The sequence below is a fragment of the Gekko japonicus genome, unplaced genomic scaffold (assembly GCF_001447785.1).
Source record: "Gekko japonicus isolate JY-2015 unplaced genomic scaffold, Gekko_japonicus_V1.1 scaffold119, whole genome shotgun sequence".
NCBI classification, from domain to species: domain Eukaryota; kingdom Metazoa; phylum Chordata; class Lepidosauria; order Squamata; family Gekkonidae; genus Gekko; species Gekko japonicus.
The window spans coordinates 378429-402280 of NW_015163606.1; the positions used below are offsets into that span (position 1 = coordinate 378429).

Here is a 23852-nt window from a genome sequence, read left to right on the forward strand (position 1 = left end):
ACATGATTTCTCTCTTTAAGTATCTGAAGGGCTGTTACTTAGAAGGGGGCAGGGAGCTGTTCTTGTTGGCAGCAGATGATTGGACTCACACTAATGGGTTTAAATTAAGGGCCGAAAGGTACTGGCTGGATATTAGGGAAAACCTTTTTACAGCAAGAGTTGTTCAACAGTGGAATCAGCTGCCTAGGGAGATGCTAAGCTCCCCCTCACTAGCAGTCTTTCAGCAGTGGCTGGACAAACACTCTAGACTGATCCTGCATTGAGCAGGGGGTTGGACTAGATGGCCTGTATGGTTCCTTCCAACTCTGTGATTCTATGGTTAGAGATGCTGTGAGGGTAAAGAACCTGAAATCTGTCAGTGCAGAAACCAGCCAATGGTTTACAGCCTCTTAACTTCCTAGCTTTTCAGACTAACCTTTCCCTTACAGCAGATCATAAAAATACAATCACACAGGTATGCAGCTTCACTCAGACTTCCAATTGTCTGACAGATACCCCTCCCAAGTCTCATCCCACAATTGACATCATTATTCCACATTCTGGTGCTGGAATTAACATTACATTACACTCAAGGTTGCCACCATGGACCCTTGGATAAAAATTCTACCATAGGACCCTGATCCAAATCAAATATTGTAAGAAACAAATAACTTAGCTGGCTGTTACCACACATTGAGGGAGTTCCAGAACCAAAAATAAAAGAAATCAGAATATCTTGGCCCAGATTATATCCAGGCTGCCACCTCCCCCCCCACCCCGGTGCTATTTGTAGTGAAAGATAGGCTAAGTTCTAACTTCTGTTCCTCATTTATAACCACTAAGGCAAATTAACATCATGCATATAACAGATGGAATGGGGAAAACATCCTTTTACTACTTTGATAGATCATGGGAATATATTAACTCTCCTCTCTGTTAATAAAATTAACAAAGGTTTGCTGCTATATTGCTGTTAGATATGTTCTAATTTGCCAACCATAATGAATGAAAAGGAGTTGGGATTAAGAGCAAAAAACAGGGAGGGGTGGGAATTAAAAGTGGAGAGAAAGGAATGAATGCATATCATGAAAGGAAGAAAGCAAAATGAAGGAAGGGAAAAATGTGGAAAAGAGGAAGACAAATTAAGGAAAAGACAACAAAGGTTTTTTTATGTGGCTACAACACACTAACAGGGCTGCTCCTTTGCACAATCTGGCTGTACAGACAAAACTATGGAGCTGGGTGGAACTAAAGGAAGAGGGAAACCATAGACCGCTGTAGAAAATGACCTTATTAGGGGGCTGTAACCTGGCAATGACTGTAGCAGCCATGAGCTGTGCTGGCTGGTCTTGCCTTGCTCGAGTGCGGGGGTGCTGGCTTGGTTGATGGGTTTTGCAACATCTGATAGGCAAGGCAAGGGTTTGCCCCAGTCTAGTACAGGGATCCCCAATGGCGCCCACTGTCCTGGCTTCCCCCGGGACTCCCGCCAGGAGAAAGGGGAGATGGGGGGCTGGGGGCACAGCACCCCCCCCACACACACCACACTTACCAGCGGAGCAGTGTCCAAGAAACTGGCGCAGTGGATACCGAAAGAGGAGATGAGCCCTGGCCTGCAGCAGCAGGAGAGCTCGTCCAAACGGTGGCTGAGCAATGGTGGAGCCCAAGGGTGGGCCCGGGCCCGAGAATGCTGGCAGCAGTAGGGATCTGAGGGCGGCTCGGTGGCAGGCCCAGGCAGCTCAGGGCCGCAGCAAGCCGAAGAGCAGGGGAGGGGAGCACAGGGGGGGCTGCAGCGCGGGCTCGGCGGCATGCCTGGCAGGCGCACAGAGCAGGGCGGGGGAAGGTGAGGGTCCTCCTCTTTGAAGGGAGGCGGGGCCAGAGGCTGGGGAAGGCGCACAGAGCAGGGCGGGGGAAGGCGAGGGTCCTCCTCTTTGAAGGGAGGCGGGGCCAGAGGCTGACTGGGAGCATAAAAAGAAGCTGGGGGAGGCCAGTGAGGTGGCGGGAGCATGATAGAAGGAGAGAGAGAGAAGAGGCAAGAGTAGAGTGTGAGACCCGAGGGGCAGGAAGGTGCCACAACAAAAAAACCGAGCTGAGGCCCCCCATTCCAGCTCCTTTAGCGAACCCTTGGCCTCCGAACCCCCCCCTTTTCCAAGTCCACCAGAGAGGGGCGAAATAATGGTAACGCCATGGCCACAGGCGGACAGCTCCCCCCGCCCACGGAACATTGTGACACCCACCAAAACCCTTCGCCAAATGTTTTCAGAAAGTGGGTGGAGGCTGATGGGGCTTTGCCCAGCACAGATTCTGATAGGCCATTGGAGATCTCATTGGATGGACAGATTAAAAGGCATCCTGTTAAACAGAACTTCTGCCTGAAATGCTGAAGAGGCACTGTTAGTTTTATATATAACTATGCTCCTTGACATTTTGTAGTTGGTTCCGCTTCCTCCAACAGCCATTTTATGATTGGCTGTACCTCCTGTCGCAGCCATTTTGTGATTGTGCCCATTGCCCTATGTCAGAATTCCAAGGTGCCCACAGGCTCAAAAAGGTTGAGAATTAGTAATAAACTTTGCAGAAGGGCACTTGTGCTTTTGCCTTGGCTCTAAGATGCCTCTTTGTCAATGCTTATCTTAAAGATGCAGGACTGCTAGCATGTTCCATTCCATTTAATAGAGGCTTCAAAGGCAAAGTGATGGCACAGAAGGAAGGTCTTTAGGGCAACAAAATGCCTTGAACAGTCCCTGTATTGGGCCATGCCAGCATTCCTGCACCTTTAAAATAGGCACTTATAAGGAGACTGTTAGCAGTCATCATTTCAACTATATTGCTTGTTTATGAATTCATACAAATTGGTGGCAACCCAGTCCAGAAATATATGATGCCCATATACAACAAAGGTCTTCAAGGCACAAATTGTTATTTCAGTAGAGGGAGTCCAACAGTCACATGCAAAGGAATGCATGTGGAAAGCATTGAAGGCTTGGGTGATTTTTGCATTTTTAGAACTTTGGTATATTGAACAGATTGCTGGACTGGGTCAATTTGTTTTGTGGAACCCAGAGATCTTCAGAACACTACTCTAGAAAATTCTAATGAGGACTCAGTAACATTGACTGGCCTGTTTTCGGTACAGGGAAATTTTTCACATAGCATTTTTCGTAGTATGTGTGTTACACTTTAGTATGTTTGGCCTTTTGACGATTTCTGATTTGAAAAAGCACTTGTACCCTTTAAAAATATTGATGTTATTTTTCTTTTTCTAACAGGTTGTAGGAGGAAAAATGACTGAATCAGGCCGGCTCTGTGCATTTATCACCAAAGTTAAAAAAGGAAGTTTAGCTGATACAGTGGGACACCTTAGGCCAGGTATGAGAGAAATATTAGTTGAGTTCTCTAAGTGGGAAGGACAAGTTTGTTTCAGTGAGTGAATTAAATGAAATTATTCATGTATGAGCTTTTGAGAACACTGCAAGTTCAAAGCAAAGCTTAGGTTCTTTTGCAGACATTGAGATTATCCATCAAACAAGCAGTCTCACTAGTTTACATTTTGGAGTGTTGTGAATTCCCTCCCCTCGACATAAGATTTAAACCTCAGATTTATCTATTACATTATAAGAGTTAGAATGAGAAATCTACAGTGCAATCCCAAACAGAGTTACACCTTTTCTAAGACCATAGACTTCAATACAATTTGAATAATGTAATTCTGTTAAGATGACTCTGTCAGTCTTCCAGCAGTTAATGGAGTGCTAACAAAGACTTGTTATAAAGCAGCTCTATTTGCCTTTATAAACTACATGGTTGCAGTACCAATTACCATCCTTTGCTCAGTGGCTGTGGATTCACATATAGATCACTTTCGTGCACATGTGTTCTTCATTTTCTGGATGAGATCTGTTTTCAGAGGTTATTTTGAGATTCTGTGACCAGACAGGGAACAAGAATATAAGAAAAACCAGTACCCAGAAAGGAACTTATATAGATTTCACATTGTAATTAATGGGAAATGCCCCCTTTTGGGGATATAATTTTTAAATTAAATTATACAGAATGTAATTGTGATTAATTAAATGTCCAACAAATTAATCATGCTCAGGAAAGATGTGTTTTAATATACATAATCCTAAAGGTTTTTGAATGGTTTATGGCTGTAACAAGTAACTTTTAACTGAAGTGACAAAGCTTGTCAAAATCAGCCAAATCAGATACCACCCTCTTGTATTCACCCTGTCCTACCTACAACAGCTCTACCTCCTGCCTTTCCTTCCTGAAAATGACAAAGGGAAAAATAGGTAATTTCTATATAGAATTCAAGCTGCCAAGCATAGAAGTAGGGTGAAGGAGCAAGATGCCTCTTCCTTAATTGCCACAGAAGAAGGGGATTTTGGGTTAAGCAAAATGAGGGAGTTCAAAAGTGTCAGTGTCATTGGAAACATGGGTTTCTAAATTTCATGAGTATATTCGGGGGGAAAAAGTGGGCAACTGGATAGCTTGGTTTGTGGAACCCAGTTACAAATTGAGATGGGTGGTGGTGATTTTTCATATCATTATTTTTTAAAAAAACAAAACAGGAACAGTTGAGAAAGAAGGGGGGAGGGAAACTATTCTCAGTTAATTAAGCTTGTTTCTTTATTTAAACCTCACATTTTCTTGGAAGCCATTCTTGATGTTTTTGATTTAACTCTTAAGTGCATGTTGCATGGGAACCAAATAAACCTTTTTTATGTACAAAGTGCTTAGGTTCAGTTACATTTTTCTGAAATACAGAATTTATCCCACAGGAAATCCGGTTGTGGAGAGGATCTCCCACGTTTTTTAAATTCAGCAATATAGTTAAACTTCTTCCTTCTCAAAGTGGTTTTTTAAAGGTTTTAACCTATTTTTTTTTACCTGAATGCCCTTCTAATGTCAACAGAATACCATCATCTTGTATTAATATCTATGCTCTTAGCACTTATGATCTTATATACTGTGATTTTAACTGTATTTTGTGTTTTAATATACTTTGGTGTTTTAACATATACACATATATATATCCTGTAAGGTGCCCTGAGCCTGCCACGGCGGGGAGGGCAGGATACAAATTTAATAAATAAAAATTAAATTAAACCATGCTCTTAGTTTGATTGGCTAGTCACAAAGCACCTACTGGTATCTTCTGATAATCGCTATCTAATATGAAATCTGCCTGAAGGCATTTATTTTTGGAACCTGTTAATTCAGTCTTTTTTAAATTAATTCATTCTTTTGAATTCATTTGCAACATTTCTAGAATATGAAAGAAAATGCAAAAGGAAACCAACACAGTAGCTGTTCTGCTTTCAGAATATTCTGTTAATTTGAGCTTTGTCTCTTATCTTTCATTATAGACATTTTCTGTAAAGTTAAATATTATTTTACAGGAATTCTCTAATTTAAGTAGCACTATGTTTATTATTGGTTACTGTTATAAAAATAATTTCTAGATTTAAATGTATAACTTTTCTAGATTTAAAAAAGGCTAAATTTATATTAGTGATGTGGAATGGTATAGTATAATCCGATTTTGTCAGATCTTTGAATCTAAGCAGGTTTAGTACTTGGATGGGAGACCACAAAGGAAGAATTTGCTGAGGAAGGCAATGGCAAATCACCTCTGCTTAATCACTTGTCTTGAAAACCGTACAGAGTCAACTTAAGTCAGCTGTGACTTGATGACACTTTACACATGCACAACTTTATATTAGTTGTGCAATCTAGGAAGAAGGCTAGCTAAAACACAGTTTGTGGGGCTGATTTTGCTTCCTAACCAGACTGCTATGTCTATTGTCACAGGTGATGAAGTATTAGAATGGAATGGAAGGCTTTTGCAAGGAGCCACCTTTGAAGAAGTGTACAATATTATTCTAGAATCTAAACCAGAGCCACAAGTGGAACTTGTAGTCTCAAGGCCAATTGGGTGAGTTATTGTAAGAGTTTCCTTGCCTGAATGGCTTAAAATAAGCATAGTCTGCTTTTAAACAGAAAACTTCTAATAGTTGCATGTTGCACCCAGTTTTCTTACCTCAGCTGCCTCTTTTCTCTTCACATTGATTCATTTCTCATTGTCCCACATGACATCCCCAAATGTGAGGGAGGTTTTATTAATTTTACTCACTATATCAAGAACTTGGAAGATTCACATGCTAAATCCACCTTTTGATCTGAAGACTTCAATTCCAAAAAAAAATTGGAGGAGGGACAAATAGTCCTTTGACTGATTTCATAGGCATGTCTAGAATTATACCCAAAATTCAGATTGACTTTTTCCACTGATAGTAGGGTTGCCAATCCCCAGTTGGGGGTGGGGGATCCTCCAGTTTGGAGCCACTCTCCCTGCTTCAGGGCTGTCAGAAAGTGGGGGGAGAAATGGGCTCTGGACACTCCATTATACCCTATGTAGACTGGTCCCCATAGGGGATAATGGAGAATCGATATGTGGGTATCAGGGGTGGGCTCTGGGGTGGGCTGTTTCTTGAGGTAGAGGCACTAAATTTTCAGCATAACTGCTGATGCCTCTTCTAAAAAGAAAAACCTCCTAAGTTTCAAAAAGAGTGGACCAGGGGGGTCCAATTCTATGAGCCCCAAAAGAAGATACCCCCATCCTCCTTTATTTCCAATGGAGGGAAGGCATTTAAAAGGAACACTGTCCCTTTAAATGCAATGGCAGCTCACCCAGAACTTGCTTCAGAGTTCAATCATGTTTCTTCCCTCCCTTCTCCAGTAGCCTCCTGGTAAGTCCCCTGCCAGTTTGTTAGCCTCACCTGCCAACCCTAACTGATAGATTTTCTACAGTCATCCTTTCATCTGCATCTATGTGAATTTGATAGCAAATATGTACCTGAAATACATTGCTTAACAGATGTATTTGATAGAAAACATTTACCTGAAATACATTGCTTAACAGATGTAGATGTAATGTTCTGCAAGAATTATCTAGAGAAAGCTAAGTATAGTTGACCTTTATTGAATTAAATGAGATTTATACACATTTGAATTATATTAAAGTGTTGGATTGTGTTCGGAATGGCTGTTGAAAGGAGGTAAAATATTTTACAGATAAAGTTGCTCACATCCAGCTGACTTGGATGTCTCTTGTGAAGAACCCAATCGGGACAAGATTTTCTTGTAATGTTTTCTTTGGTCAGTTTCAGTTTCTTCTTTTTTTTGTGCTTGGATGTCAACATTTTGTCAAATGTCAGTGGACCATTTGTGGGACCCTGTAATTCAAGATGTGGTGGTGTACATCAAGAGATATGCATAATTTAAAGATCATCTGATTGTGATTAATTTAACTATACCTTTAAAATTCTTTACCTAACTCCTCATAATACTATGTGTCAGATTCTGCTGCATATTTATAGGATTGGGTTCTACTCATTCTTTCTGCTAAGTGAGGAAACCTTCCTCGGATTGAGCAAACTTCTTCTGCTGGAAAAAGTTTTCTTCCACTAGATCAAGGTCTCCCACTTGGAAAACTGGAGTGGACACACAAGATCCAAACCAATAAAGCAAAATGTGATATTTGCATATTTTGCTTTCTGATGTTCCCTTTTTATTTTTTATTGTTCTATGATAACAAAAAATATTATTACTCATTAAAACCTCTCTCTCTCTCTCTTGCTTTTTACAATTGCAGAGATATTCCCAGAATACCAGACAGCACACATGCACAGTTGGAGTCCAGTAAGTTTCATTTTTCTGCATAGAATATCTAAACACCATATTTGCTTTGACACTTCCCTGGATACTGCTCTTGTATGTACCTTATCAGCTTTTCAATCTGTATGTAATGATACATTATGAGACGTCAGGAGAACTATATTAGGATTAACATTATTTTTACATTAATTGTAGTCTTTTTTTTTTTACCTAGTGGGTAGAAATTGGAGAGATATCAATTCTATTTTTTATTTTTGCAAGTTTTTAAAAATGTTGGATAGTAAAGTACTGTTAAATAAAATACATATTATGACATTTTCATTGTATAGAGCAGTGGGTATGATTTTAAAAATCAGTGTTTATATTTTAAGGAAATAACCAGGGCTATTTGGGGGCAAGAACGCACAGGAACGGAGTTCCAGCTGACTTCAGAGTTGGCCACGCCCACTACAGCCAAAACCTCTGCGTGCTGAGGCAGGTGGGCCAGGGGGAGCCTGGAAGGATCCAAGGATGTCAAAGGGCCGGCTTGCCCAGGCTCCTTGCAGCCACGGGGCACCCGGGCAAGCCAAGGGAAGACATGGGGGTGTAACCTAATATGCTAATGAGCTGTGATGTCAGGGTGTGGCCTAATACGCTAATGAGTTTCTGCTGCTGGGTGTGGTCTATTATGCTAATGAGTTCCTGCTGGGCTTTTTCTACAAAAAAAGCCCTGGAAATAACTATGCCAAAGAGATATTCTTAAACTGATTTACAATTTGGCCTTATCACAAATGTGGGTTGCAGCTAGGGTTGCCAATTCTGGGTTGGGAAATTCCTGGAGATTTGGGGGAGGAGTTCAGGGAAGGGAGGGACCTCAGCAGGGATGTGATGTCATAAAATTCACTCTTTAAAGCTGCCATTTTGTCCAGGGGAACTGATCTGTTTAGTTTGTAGATCAGTTGTAATTCCAGGAGAACTCCAGGCCCAACCTGGAGTTTGGCAACTCTAGTAGTGACCTTCCTTTAGAGTTTGGTTTTGTTTATCTGCTTTAGTTTCAACGTAGTTTATGGCTGTAGGATAGCACAAACATGATAAATTATAAGTGATCAGCTTACTGTTAAAAGTAGTTGCCATAACAATATTAACTATACATCAACAAAAGATATTCTCCTACCTTTTGGTTATAGAACCGAAAGGTTTACAGTCAATAGATGGAAGGATGTAGTTAAAACCCCAAATATTAATTAATATCAATATGAAATATGAATTTTTTAAGAAGCAAATGTTATTGCCCTCAAAATGTTATTGTGTAATTTAAGAGCACCTGTTACTTTGACAGTGCCATCCTCCTAATCAGAGTTCCATGCCTCTATGTCCAAAGGTGTATCTCTGCTTATAATGGTACTGTGAGAAACCTTATTTCTGCCAATCCAAATATCCAGAGACAAATATTTGAACTGCAGAATTTTGATAAGATTGACAAAGTATATTCTTCTAGAAGGACAGCATATAAATGCCTTCCAGTGCCACTGAAATTATACTGCAATCCTTTAATTATCGTTTAGTTATTCATGGCTAATCAGTCCCATTGGGCATAAAATCCAAAAACATAAACTAAGGTTTATTCAATAATTTATCCTTATTTACTGTATGTCTTTCTCTTTATGAAATCAGAATATAAAGCTGCAGAATTTATAAATATATTTTAACAAAATACACTTAATTATACTTTCAGGTTCTAGCTCTTTTGAATCTCAAAAAATGGACCGGCCTTCTATTTCAGTCACTTCCCCCATGAGTCCTGGCATGTTGAGGGATGTTCCACAGTTCTTGTCTGGACAACTTTCAGTATGTAAACATTTGTTCAAAATCATTTACTTCGTTGTTGTTTGTAATAAAGTACATATAATGGAAAATGACAGGTAACAATAGGTTAAAGTTATTGCTGTCTTAATTTCTTCCCTCTCTTCATTAAAATATATCTTTACATGGATGGGGCGGCACCTCATTAAGTACTGAATTGGAAATGAGTCTGTAATGTTTTTAGTTGCTAGAATTGCCATTTCTGTTTCTGTGTGTTCAGCATGACTGTGCACAGTTAGCTACAGCAGCCATCTCTAACAGTACTAGGCAAGAATACCATGCCCAGAATTGGAAGTAGCCGATTTCCCCATCTCCTTCATTTGGGATATATAATGGCATGCCATGATGGATTGTGTCCTTTAGGTATAGGAGGCTGCCTATAAAAACCTGAATTTTGTTTCATTCTTTAGAATAGGAACCTACACCTATAAGTCCTGATTTAAGAAACAGCATTCTGTTATTCAGCAGTCTCTTATTCCGTTCCCTGCCTCATTTATTTCAGTGGAGAATGCATGTCAGTAAGTAAGCTTAGTCTCTGTTGAAATAATTGTCGAATCATACATATATACATATTGGAGTATGCATTGGTCTTTGAATGAGGCAGAAAGTAGATGAGGCAAAGTACTACCTTGCGGACAGCAGCAATAAACTGCTTCTTATTACTTAGACAAAGAAGCAGACTTGCTTTAGAAATTCTTAATCTGGCCAAATAATTTGCTGTGGTCTCTTGAGGTTCAGTGATCTCTTGTAGATCTTGTTGTTCTTGCAGCTCTCTCTGAGCAAAGTTTGGTGACATGATGAATCTTTGAGTTCCTACATTCTGACCCTCCTGCAGTTCTGAGTGCTGAAACATACATCAACTGTCTTTTTTTTTTTTAAATTACCAGGCTGTTTTTTAATTTTTAGTACATGAAACAATGATCTCCAGAGTAGTTTCACTAGAGTTAGAAGTAGTACCTCCAAGATCTGTTCTTGGAAGAGTCTGGACAGATGAATTTCAGTTTGTTGGCGCATACTCAAAAATATGGTAGTTTCATTTGGATCTAAAAACCTTTGTGTGGACTGTGTTCTTTCTTGTATGCTCTTGCCTTATTGAAAAGAACAGAGTGAACAGAAACAATCCTCTGTTTCAGAGATGTTTATACTTTCTAAAATGTGTGGCTTACTATTGCTGCTTAGGACAAGTAAGTTCTTTTGAAATACAGAAATATTTGGCCTTATTATACACATATGTTATTTCAAGGCCATAGTGTCTATGTATTGAGCCTTTACAAGCAGAAGGATTCCTTTTGGGTACTAACTCAGCCTTTTACTCTTATGTTAGATATATTATTATGTTTTTGTAGTACATGTAAAAAAATGAAAGTCAATCTGATTCCATTTTTCTATATTGGGAAGAAAAATCATTGGACCATATCCCATTGAACTACTAATAAACCACTTAAGAAGATAATCATAATTATTTATTTATGTATTATTTTATTTAGAAAACTTGAATACTACCTCTCTAGACCTGCTTGAGGTGGCTCACAACTAAAACAGTAAAACAGAACAAAGCAAAACAGTAAAAACAATAAAACAAATAATAATAAGAAAAATAAAGACATGCTAATAAAAACAACCAATAAAAGTAAGGACACAAAAGCACATAAAACAGAAACAATTTTTAGGCTAAGAGCAAGCCATAAAACAGCTAAAAAAGATGGAACCCTATAGTTGAAGACCTGAGCCAGTTTGGTGTAGTGGTTAGGAGCGTAGACTCTAACCTGGGAGAACTGGTTTGATTTCCCACTTCTCCACATGCAGCTGCTGGTGTGACCTTGGGTCAGTCACAAATTCTCTTAGAGCTGTTATCTCAAGAGCAGTCCTCAAAAGAGCTCTCTCAGCCCCACCTACCTCACATGGTGTTTGTTGTGGGGGGGAGAAGGGAAAGAAGATTGTAAGCCGCTCCTTCGGGTAGTGAAGGGTGGGCTATAAATCCAATCTCCTCCACCTCCCCCTCTTCTTCTTCTTGACTTCAGGATAAGAAACTATAACTTTGGATTGTGCCTGGAAACAGGCAGACGGCCAATGTAGTTTTTCCAACATGGGGTGTGTGATATGATCTCTGTATCCAGCCCCTGGCTTCCACATTCTGGACCAACTGATGTTTCAAAGGCAGCCATAAATGGAGTGCTTTACAATAATCTAACCTCAATATGATCAAAACATGGACCACTGTGGCCAGATCATGGTTTTCAAGGATGGGCTGTAGCTATTGTATCAGCCAAAGCTGACAAAATATGCTATGTCCCATGGAGGAGACCTGAGCCTCCATCTGTAGACCAGAGTCCAGCAGCACCCCCAAGCTAAGAACCTGCTTGTTCAGGGGGAGTGCAACCCCTCTTATGACAGGGTTACTTCTATGTCCTCTAGCAGCTTTGTCATTAACCAACACTACCTCAGTCTTGTCTAGACTGAACTTCAGTTTGTTGGCCCACATCCATCTCATCACTTTCTCCAGGCATCTGTTCAGGACTTCACAGGCCACTGGCCTAGCTGTTAAGGAGAAATAGACCTGGGTGTCATCCACATATTGGTAGCACCTTATTCCAAATCCCCAGATACTGTCTCCCATGGTGGGCTGCACACTTCAAAGCAGCTTGTCCACTTGATTAGGCCTCACCAACTGAAAGTCAGCCATGCAACTAGGACCAGACTGAGACCCTGTAGTATCTTGGGATTTAATCAAATCAGTTGTGGATTCTGCGTCACACAGGATACAAGCAATTTTATCTGCAAATGCATTGCAAAAGAATAACAATGTGCCTGCATATTTCTCAGGTGTACGTTCACAGAGGCCTGCAATCTGGGGTTGCCAGCTCCAGATTGGGAAATTCCTGGAGATTATGGGTTGAAGCCTGGGAAGGGTGTGGTTTGGGGAGGGGAGAGACCTCAACAGGGTATAATGCCATATAATCCACCCTCCAAAGCAGCCATTTTCTCCAGGGGGACAGATCTCTGTTGTCTGGAGATCAGTTGTAATTCTGGGAGCTGGTAACCCTAGTGCGATCAGAACTTTCTGGCAAACAGGAAAGGCTCTGCCAGAGGGCATTGTGTGGACACACTTCACTTAACACCAGTTAATTGAAACCATATTAGAAAGAGAGACGATAACTTGACTCTTAAGACAAGGCAATGGACTGTACAACAGGGGGTTTCCCACCAATGAGATCAGATGTTGACTAAATATTTGCGTCATGGACAGTATGATGGAACAGTATGTGTGCCGTGAAATAATAAAATGTTTTGATTGATAGTAATATTTGGACAGTTATCAGAATTATGTAGAACCATTTCGATGTTTTGGAGGAGAAAAGTGTTTATTTAAGAAAGGACATCATCCAAGCCAGCCAGGCTATCTGCTCTTTTTTCTACCTGTCGCTGATTAGTTCTATTATCTGTCTTCTTCCACCTTTAGAGACCAACCCTAAGCAGGCCTATTTGGAAATAAATCCCATTTTATTGAATGGGGTTTCTTCCCAGAAAAAGTGTTTTTAGGATTGCAGCCTTAACTTTTTTCTCTACTGAAGACTGTGGAAGACTAAATTCTGATCCTCCCAGTTTCACTACTCCAACCAAAGCAAGAACTGGCCAACTCGTTTGTTTATTTGTTTGGTCTGGGAAACAGGTGAGAGTTATATATCATGCAGGTTGCCACTGCAGTGAATAATAATAATTATTGTATGGCAGTGTGTGTAGTATAGCCAGGAGATCCTAAGATTGTCTGGCAGCCAGAAATGAAGGATTACTGATATAAATTTTAATAATTGTTGTTAGATTGGGAGATTCAGTAACAGAAAAATCACTGAATTAGCCTTGAGTTATTGGCAATACAAGTGATTGGTTGTGATATGGACATAAGAGACATTGGGTATGTGGCAAACTTGATGGTGGTGTATGCCACCCTGCTTTAAGTTTGTGATTGCACTAAAATAAAAATTAAATCTCAACATGGACTCGTGAGCTCACTATGGATCTGTCTTCAGTGTTAACTTATAGGGAAAGGATGACAAGTTGGTCACTCTACCACTTCACTATGATGTTGTTGGGTTTCCAAGATCCCTGCCTGCTAGAATAAGACAGATATACAACTGAGAATTAACTTATGGCTTTGGTTTGTAATTTGTTCCTTGATATTCATCAAAAGCTCTTCAATTCCTTTGCTACTTTTAAGACTGTTGCTACTGAAATGTTGACATCTTTGCAGTAGGATATGGTAAACATTAATGGGAGTATTCTTGATTTCTTCCACACAGAAAGGTCTCAATGGGTTGTAATGGATGGTTGCTCATCACATCAGAGGAACTACATGGTGGAATCATATGAGAGTCCATTTTCTTCACTCTGCTGTTAAATTAATAAATTTAGCTTCTGGGAAAATCCTGTAGAACATTGGAGAGTGGTATAATTAATCTTCTGTTATGTCACAGCTCAGTTGGTTGGTTATATATCTGACTTGCGGACTGAATAAATAAATTTAGTCAAATACTTATCAAATGATAACTTCTACAACAGTTCTCAAATTGTGGGTCAGGAACCCAAAGTGAATGAGTTGTAAAGCCATGAGGTAGGAGATGGAACATGGTCCTCTGGAAGAGGAGGCTGTGGGAGGCTCAGTGGCAGATTTGGGTTTGCCTCTGTGTAATACGTAAAACGGCCATGAAATGGCCTGTTACTGTGTAGTGCTGTATATTTATAAATACTGAACATACAATAAAGAATATGAACTTGTTCAATGTTAAGTGATGCTAGATTTCTGCATGTTATGTGGGGGATGGGAAAAGTGGCATAGAATTATGTTGTTAGTGGGTCCCAAAAAGCAGTGTAAGTTTAAAAATGGTATATAAAGCTGTGTGTTTGTAGAAGTGGGGTTAGAAGTGTGTTGCATTTGAAAAAGTTTGAGAATTTATTATATTGTGGTAAACTGATGTTTGGTATATGCAGGGCTTTTTTGTAGAAAAAGCCCAGCAGGAACTCATTAGCATAATAGGCCATACCCAACAGCAGGAACCCATTAGCATATTAGGCCACACCCCTGACAGCACAGCTCATTCACATATTAGGCCACACCCCCATGTTACCAGAAGTGTGGTCATCCAGCCACACCCACCTTTTGCTTCTTATTCTCTTTACCTTGTTTGTTGTGAAAACCCAGGGCTTTTTGCATGTTAGGCCACACCCACCTAATTGTAGCCAATCCGAATGAGTTTCTGCTATTGGGTGTGGCCTATTATGCTAATGAGTTCCTGCTGGGCGTGGCCAACTTGGGAGCCAGCCGGAACTCTGTTCCTGTGCGTTCCTGCCCAAAAATAGCCCTGGTATTTTGCGGTAAATGTCTGCTTGGTAACTGGTGAATTGGGAGACTATGTGAAGAGTTAGCTTGATAAAGTCTGAACCCAGACAGGACAGAAGCAATGGGAATACTCATATTCTGAGTTAGTCTTATGAACTGAGTTTGCACTGCTATTTGGGTATTTTGGGCTTCATTATGATGCTTGGAACTTCAGGTTGAGGCAGTGGTAAGGTATAGTGTTCGTTAGCTCCATCTGATAAGACAACATTTGGAGTCTTGAGGCTAGACTACTGGCACTGACCTTGATAAATCTTCAGAAGTTATAATGGGTACAGTTTGCAATGATCCATCTCCTAACCAAAGTGGGTTTCTAGAAGCGCATTACTTCAGTGATCCAGAGTCTGTACTACCTCACCATAGTTTTCTAGAAGAAATAAAGTCTTCTGGTTTTGTCTGTAAAAGCTCATATAGCTCCTACTCAACATACCAAAGATTCCATTTTCTCCCTCTAATGTGCTGTCATAATCTTTTAAAAGTGAATCAGTTCAGTATAATAATTGGCTTAACAAAAGTGCTGTCAAATATTGTCCTATAAGTATGGACATTCTTTCTAAATGGGACCTTCCAAAATCTGAATGTAAGCATTTTTGGAAAGGGTTGTAAAGATGACCAGTGGCCAGGATTAATAGGCTTTTGATGGCTCCTGATTTTATTAGTTTAATTAAATTTTAAGACTTATGTCTCTAATTTTAAATATGTTTTACCCCACTCTGAGCCTTTCTAGAAGTGTAGGCAAAAAGAAGCCAATAAATAACATAATGTAACATTTCAAAACTGTGTAAGTGACCTTTAGTATTAGAAGACATACTAGCAAGATACTGATCTCTGAGAAACTGCATTTTTCTTTGTACCTCTTGACATACATTAGGCAGACTTTTTATATTAAGTGCAACAAAACCACAATGTGAAATTGTGAAGATGTTGGTGTATTGACAGACAAAAGGAAGGAGAACATATAAGGGTATACATGGCCAACCACACTGGGAGCTAGCTGAACCTCAGTATTGCTGTAAGTTCCACAGGGGCTTTCCTCAGACCTGGCTAACAGGTGATGATAGTCATATCCCCACTGTCCCAAATGGCTCCTCATGGGCTCGCAGCAGTAGTTTGGGTAGAAAACTGGTCTTATGAACTGAACAAAACAAAACAAAACAGACTGATGTGCCGCTGGTTGGCTTGCATGCTGCAGTTTGTCTACCCTTGCACTCCTAATGAGATCTTTGCCTAATGTTGGGGTCAAGAAGGCTCTGACAAGGAGCAGACTTCAAATCAGGCTCTGACAAGGAGCAGACTCAGTTGTGTCCACTAGACACCATGTCTGCAATTTATTTGACAGTCATTCCACTTCAAAATATATTATAGACATGGTTTGCTCATGTGCTTTTCTGAGATTCAGTAACTGTTTATTTCCCCTTGAAGCAGATAACTTCAATTTTTGGCCACCTTCAAGAGGACTGTTGGTGTGAATGGAACACCTCTCTGTTCCCACATGTTTATATACTATTATTTTCTCCAGTCTTATAATAAACCAAACTTTATGTATCCAGACTCAAGTTCTTAGTATATACTATATACTATTATTTTATATACTATCATTTTCTCCAGTCTCATAATAAACCAAACTTTATGTATCCAGACTTAAGTTTTTAGTAGTATTTTCCATGTCCAATACTGGGCTATCCAAATTCTAGGGGGTGTTAGAAGATTTTTTTATAAGGTACTTGTAATCACTTTTCATTTGCTTTCAGAAATAGCCTAGCAAAACTATTTTAAGTTCTCCTGGAATTTCCAATCTCACTGATTCTTCCAATATCCTAAAATATCTGCCCATTTTTTTTAACACAGGGCATTTCCATCAGATATGGTGAACAATTAATCTGGTTATTACATCTCCAGCATAATTTAGACCCTATATGTATAATTTTGGGAGTTCTTGCTGGAGTTTAGTAACCATATGTACCTTTAAAAACCATTCCTAGTCCTATGTTATGGAAAACTTGTCAATAATGTTGGTTAAGAGACCAAATCCTTTCCATTAGGCTGGTTGGGCTGTGATTTAAATCACCTTTACATTCCTGTCTTGTAAAAAATAATAATATATTTTGAGTTTTCAGGCTAACCCATTTTCAGTGGTTTTGGGTTTTGAATATTTCCAATAATGGATAGATTGGTAATAATTCTATATTGTTATATTTTACAGAACTAATTTTAAGTAGTGGTGTTATTCATTAATACCATATGTCATTTCTGTTAAGGTAGGTAGATACATAGATAGACAGCAGCATTCCCTGTTACCAGTGGTTAATTTCTAAAATAATTGTTTGGGCTGAAAGTTTTTTTTGTAAAGCCCTTGTTTCATGAGTGACGAGAATGCACTGTACATTCTTCGTAGTGTTATCTTCATAATGTCTTCACATGTGCTCAACTAGTCAGGTAGTCTCTTTGATAGGTTCCTTAATTGGGAAACTCAGAATAATATATCATCTTTGAATTGCTTTAGTTAATAATGCTGCAAAGATAAATGTTTCTTTTAACTGTAGGGCTTTGTTTAACTGTAGGATTTTATTTTTTAAAATAAACTTAGATGAGAAATTATGAAATGCTTTTTATAGCAACTAATTCATGTTTTCTAGACTTCTTTTGCATCATACTGTACTGATTATTATGAATATTAGCAATTTTGACCAGCGGTGAATCAGGGTGGGACTATTTTTGACATTAAGTATATTTTAAACACTTTTCACAGTTACTATTCACAGTGTGAAACATTAGGTCAAGGTGTTATTCCTCAAAGAGATAAAAATGCAATTGGTATAGGAACATACACATTTTTATACATTTAATAATGCATTTGCAGGTTTAATTAATGCACTGCAATTAAACATTCTTTTCAGATAAATATGTCCCTGGTGGAAAGCAGTGCTTAAAGTTGTGTATCGTTTTACTTTTGGTCTTTTAGTTTCCAGTGTGTTGTCTTTTTGGTTTTGTTTTATTGCTTTTTCTTTAATTTTGCTTACCAGAGCCAAAGCCTTAGTAGAAGAACAGCGCCTTTTGTTCCTAGGGTTCAGGTAAAGGCTTTATTTGCCTGACGGAAACTAAAGTTGTGTTTTTTTTCTTTTGTTTGTCTTGGAAAATGCATAGTAGGAAAACGTCACAGTTTAGTCCGTTTTCCCATTTTAATTTTTTTAATGTGTTGCTTCAGACCATATTAACAAACTTCACATTGTCTTGTGAGCAGCTTGAATAGTCCTGCATGGAGAATAGAATACTAAATTAAAATTTAAAGAGACAACTAGTTTTTAGTTTTGTTTTTTATCTGCTATCTAATTGAACTAACACAGATGTCTGCAGTGTTAATAGCTGTGTGTTTCTCATAAATATGTACCTTGAACTAGTAATAGCTGAGCTTGTGCTTTTGATGTTTGGCCTCATTGTATCAAGTTTGATGTCTCTTTAAATCACTCATTTTCATTACTTAACACTTCCTTTTTGCATTTTCCAAATGACAGTAGCTCCTTGAGTAGAAGACAGGCAAATAAATTTGTACCTTGTGTAAGGAAATTGTACATTGCTTGCATTTGACAAGTTAGTTGTAATACTGAAAAGATGAATTATTACAAGATAATTTACATGATTTGTAGCTTTGACTATATTCACAGTGATACTTGGGTACAAGTTGTTTGCCTTTTTTCATTAGGAATCCCTTAAGGTACTGTAGATTAACCTAACTGTAGGCTGTAAGAATGCCATAATGCTTTTATTGCTTTGCTGCATGCTTTCGTTTTTTTTTTTAAAAAAAAACAGAGAACATTACCTGCTTTTGTTATAAAATAGTTTTATGGAAATGTTCATCTTTAGTATAAATGCTGTGTAAGTTTATTATTTTCAGGTAGCAATTCTAGAGTTTAGTTCCAGGGAAGTGTCTTTAGAATTTCAGCCATAAACTGTTTCACTGCTTAAGGAGACATGAAAATAGAAGATCAGAGTTTTTTGTTTATTGCATAGAAAGGGGATCACATATTATTTTAAGGAAAAAAACTACATGAGGTACATCAGAGAGAACAAAATAGGTTTGAGAGTGTCCACCTACAAAGACTGCTGTTTGCTTAAGATTAAACCAGTATTCCCCCATAATTTAGTATACCACTTAAATGGAAAATGCTTACTTCAGAATGAAAATAAGGGGATATTGTTTATAATGATTCATATAGGTTCTGTTAATTTAGAATGGACAATATGGGGAAAATACAAACATATTACTTAAATATACTTAAAAATAGACAACTCTTTCAGTTCAGCTTCCTGAGAGGTATTTCCTTATCTAACACTTGTATCACTTGCAAGTAGTTCTCAGGCACTACATGAAGTATAATATTCTAGTGTCTGTGGTGAATCAGATATCAGAAGCTAATAGAATATATTCACATATTCATGTAATGGGGTGCTTCCTGCAGCTCTGCTAAGAGCCTTCCTCCAGAGGAAGGTTCTTTGCCCTAAAAAGGCTCTGTGCTTGGCTATGCAGTGGTAGGATACAACCTAATCACTTTCAGTGGCTCATGATATCCCAAAATTACCACTATATAATTTGCTAACTAGTGATAATATCCAAGCAGTTGAAGCAGGATTGTCTTGGGCGGCTGTGGCTGACATGATGCTTTCTTTTTGCGAAGAGTGTAGGGCAGCAGCTTAGCACCCTATGGACAAAGCTGTTCCATCCGTCCAAGCCATTAATTCTTTCTATGGAGCAAATTACATCCTTATTCTCATCACCTAATTCTGCATTTAATATTAATAGTTATAGATCTCCACACCATCATAGTCTGAAAGTTTAAAATATCCCTATTGTATTTTGTCGGCAAAAATGTTTATTTAGCGGCAACAGTTACAGTAGAGGGACTAAATATTTGTTTAATGTTTTTGGTTTGTTAGCTTTCCAAATCTGGGATAGGAATTGGTTAATAGATATTTAACAGGGAAAAAATAGAGTAATAAACATAGTTGCCATATTGTTCTAATTGTTGGAGTTGGAGTAGTAAGATAGTTGCTATACACTTGAGTCAATCAGTTCCTGATTGTTCTACTAATGAGAACAGGGCTATAGTGTCCATTACCTTATTCCTTTCCTTTTGTCATATGGTATACTAATCAGAGTAGGAAGAAGTTATTAATCTTGAATTCATATCACTCATTGAAATGGTAGCATACATGTAAACTTAGTACACATATACACCACTACAGTAAATAATCATACGTATTCCAACATAGGAAAAGTAATACTAGCTAGATTGTTCATACAGAATACATTTCATTAAATATATTACCCATATCCTATCATTTTGTTTTATAATGCTACAATTATCTTCATTTCAATAATTAGGAAAACAGAGACAACTGAGAGCTAGTTTCAGACAGTAGCTGTGTTGGTCTGCAGTAGATTCGAGTCTAGTAGCACCTTAGAGACCAAGGAGATTTTTGGAGTATGAGCTCTTGGGAGTCAAAGCTCCCTTCATCTAGGAGCTTTGACTCTTGAAAGTTCATACCCTCAAACTCTTCTTGGTCTCTAAGGTGCTACGGGACTTGAATCTAACAGAGGGCTAAGAACGCCATTGATCTTCAATAATTCTTTACTGCATAATGAATTACCTGGACTGACTAATGAATATTTTCTCATTACAGATAAAATTGTGGTATGACAAGGTTGGTCATCAGTTGATAGTCACAATATTGGGAGCAAAGGATCTTCCTTCAAGGGAAGACGGAAGGCCAAGAAATCCTTATGTTAAAATTTACTTTCTTCCTGACAGAAGGTAGGATGAAGGAAAGGAATAACTATTTTAACAGAAATTAATGCAAATTTAATATCATTTGGAACTGGGGTTGGTTATACTGCTTGCGACCAGCATAACTTAAGGACCACCTACTCCCATTGAACCTACCCGACCATTACTGTTATTTTTGGAGGGCTTGCTTTGGGTGCCCCCATGTTCTGAGGCTAGAAGCGTGGCAACCTGGGAAAGGCATCAAAGCAATGGAATTCCCTCCCGAGGGAGACTCATCCTACTCTATAGTTGCCTTCCACCAGTGAATGAAGACATTTTTGCTTTATTTGGCATTTCCTTGTTGACCTTCCTTTATGTTTATGTTTAAACTGCTGTTTTATCTATATGCATTTTTAAAGTTAATTGTAATGTCTTTTTAACTGTTTGCTGCCTTAAAGGCTCTAAATGGATTGAAAGGCAAGATAAAAATGTTATATATATATATATATATGTATGTATGTATATGTATAAATTTATTAATTAGTGTAAGTATTTGTATTGGAGGTTATTGTAAAAGTCAGTTTATCTGATATGAATAGCAATAATAGCATTAGCTGGACATTTTAAACAGGAAGTTCAAAAATGGATGAATAAATAACATCACAAACATCAATGTGCTTTGTTAAGAATATTTCAAAGTGGTAGCCATGTTGCTGCTAAGACAAGAAAGTGCCTTGTGGCTTCTTAAGACTAATGTGCTTTGTTAAGTTAATATTTCAAAGTGGTAGCCATGTTGCTACTAAGACGAGAGAGCCTTGTGGCTTCTTAAAGACTCAGCAGCTTCATACTGGAATCTTCCTTATAAACATTTTTGCTGAAATATGGAAACTTTCAAGTCTGTGACTGAGTATTCATTGAGGCTGAAATTTCTCACCACTGATTTTGCATGCTTCTGTTTTAATGCATGATTTGTATCTGTTAATCTCTTGCACAGAAAAAGCCATTTGGTCTACAGAAATGGCAGAAGGACTTTGCTGTCACATGATAATACATTTTTCTGCCTTTTATCATTACCTCCTTCTGCACCAATTTCTATTATGATTTTATTGCTCTGTATTTTGGACCATTTTAATAGCTGTGTTCTTTATATGATTTCATGCTGCTGTTTTAATTGCTTTTCCCCTTGGGTTTGTTCAGATAACTTGTTCTGTTATTTCAATTAATGATATCATAAGCCACCTCAGGAACTCGTTGTGCTGAAAGCATGGATACATTTATTTTAAACAATTTGCTGGTGGAAGGGCCTTTCTTGTATTGTTGGGTCCTGTGACAGTGTCATGTGAGTAGATATGGGAACAGAAATGGCACTGAGATTTGTTGCAATGGCTAGTCCCATTGGATGACTATTGCTGATGGTGAGTAGTTGCTTCAGTTTGGGGAGCTCTGTGAGAAGAAAGGATTGTCTTCCAGAAAAAGCTGTAGATCCTTTCAGAGTGACACTATTTATGGAATGCTGAGTTGAAATTCATGTGCAGATTTGACCCTATTGAAATACTCTGCAGAGTTATGCACTTCTAAGCCCATTGCCTTCAATTTAATTAGAAGGGTATAAGGATTGCACGGCTAGGCTTAGGGCTCAATAGAGACAGAGTAGCTAACACATAATATCTTTTGAGCTTTATGTACACTATTTATCGTGCTTTGCTTGTTTACTGCCATTCTCATTGGATCATTTATTCTTTCACCTGGATCCTGTTTTCATTTGTTCTCTGCATACTAATACAATGTACCTAGTATTGTAGGGCCTCATAAGTTCACTTTGTAATACCACTCTCAACTCTTATGCTTGTACTCACGTATTCTGAATCAATATGCTCTGGCTTATGAAAGCTTAAACCACGATAAATGGTATAAGGTTTTTTGGTAACACCAGTTGACCACTGTTAAACTTTAGATCTCTGTACCTGTAGATGGAAGTTTACAAATTAAAGGATTGTGTGGAGGAGGTGAGGTCTCTACCAATGGAAGATAAAGATTCTTACCTTTGCAGAAAATGCTAGGAGTCAGAATGACCTCCACAAGCCCCCACAAGCCTCCTAACATAGCAGAACTAGTTATTAATAGATCCTGTTTGCATATTATTGCACTTAGATGTGAAGCTGGAACTGGAGGTGACTGAATTGCTTTCTTTCTGCTTTCTTTCCCCCCAAACAATTTGATGTAATGGGAGTGAATTTGCTCACTATTCGGATCACACAGAAGTTGGAGTGCTTTGAGTTGAGAGACACTTGAGCAGACAGTATCTAATGCTTTTTTAATCCCCTCCTTTATCCAAGAAGCTCAGGTGGCATACATGCTTCTCCTCTCCTCTGTTTTACTCTCACAAAGTCACTGTGAGACAGGTTAGTCTCTACCAGAGTGACTAGCACAAGAACACCTGGTGAGCTTAACAGTAAAGTGGGGATATGAACCCAGTTGTCCCCAGTCTTAATCCAATGCTGACAACAGTAGTTTGCAGCATTACACACCTGAGTTCAGTGTAAACCCTTGCAATGGCTTTGGGGCAAAGATGAAAGCGTCCAATATCATACTGATATTGGAATTTGGGAAGTAATCGTGATCGCTGAATTTTCCATCCCTTTAAATGTGTTTTGCAAGCCACTGCATGAGTGAACCCAGAAGGTTCACTGCTCCAGATTCACTTGCGCTGTGACTTGCAAAACACATTTGAAGGGACCATCCCTCCAAGTTGTGTGCAGATTGGCTGTGGGGTGGGGGAGATCCTAGGGTTGGTCCAATGTGCAAAAGGGAGGGAGGGAGCCAAAGGCCCCCCCACAAGCTAGAGGCATCAAGCTAGCAACGGACCTCCCTGGGATGCCCCGTTATGTTCCCTGCAAGTTATGTGCATAATGGTTAGGGGGAGATCCTGGGGTCCAATGTGCAAAACAGTGGGAGTATGTTGAACAGCCCCCCTGCAAGCTACAGGCATCAAACTGGCAGCAGACCTACCCGGGATGCCCCTCTACCTGCCCTCCAAGTTGTGTGCAGATTGGCTTTGGAGGGAAAGATCCTAAGGTCATAAGAACATAAGAAGATAAGAGAACATAAGGGAAGCCAATGTTGAATCAGGCCAGTGGCCCATCCAGTCCAACACTCTGTCACACAGTGGCAAAAATATCAGGTCCATGTGCAAAAGT

The 23852-nt window shown here is 38.9% G+C and overlaps 1 protein-coding gene across 5 annotated transcripts in view; it reads left to right on the forward strand.

Annotated features, from left to right (window-relative positions):
• RIMS2 (regulating synaptic membrane exocytosis 2) overlaps positions 1-23852 on the forward strand; it is a 611329-nt gene that overhangs the window by 326499 nt on the left and 260978 nt on the right. For 3 of the 5 annotated variants that reach the window (XM_015407292.1, XM_015407290.1, XM_015407291.1), the window contains 6 exons: positions 3246-3345; positions 5794-5917; positions 7637-7683; positions 9374-9486; positions 17917-17964; positions 20573-20703. In XM_015407292.1, the coding sequence (XP_015262778.1) occupies positions 3246-3345; positions 5794-5917; positions 7637-7683; positions 9374-9486; positions 17917-17964; positions 20573-20703 (563 nt within the window). The remainder of the gene's footprint in view (positions 1-3245; positions 3346-5793; positions 5918-7636; positions 7684-9373; positions 9487-17916; positions 17965-20572; positions 20704-23852) is intronic. The other 2 variants (XM_015407295.1, XM_015407293.1) reach the window with 1 other exon arrangement.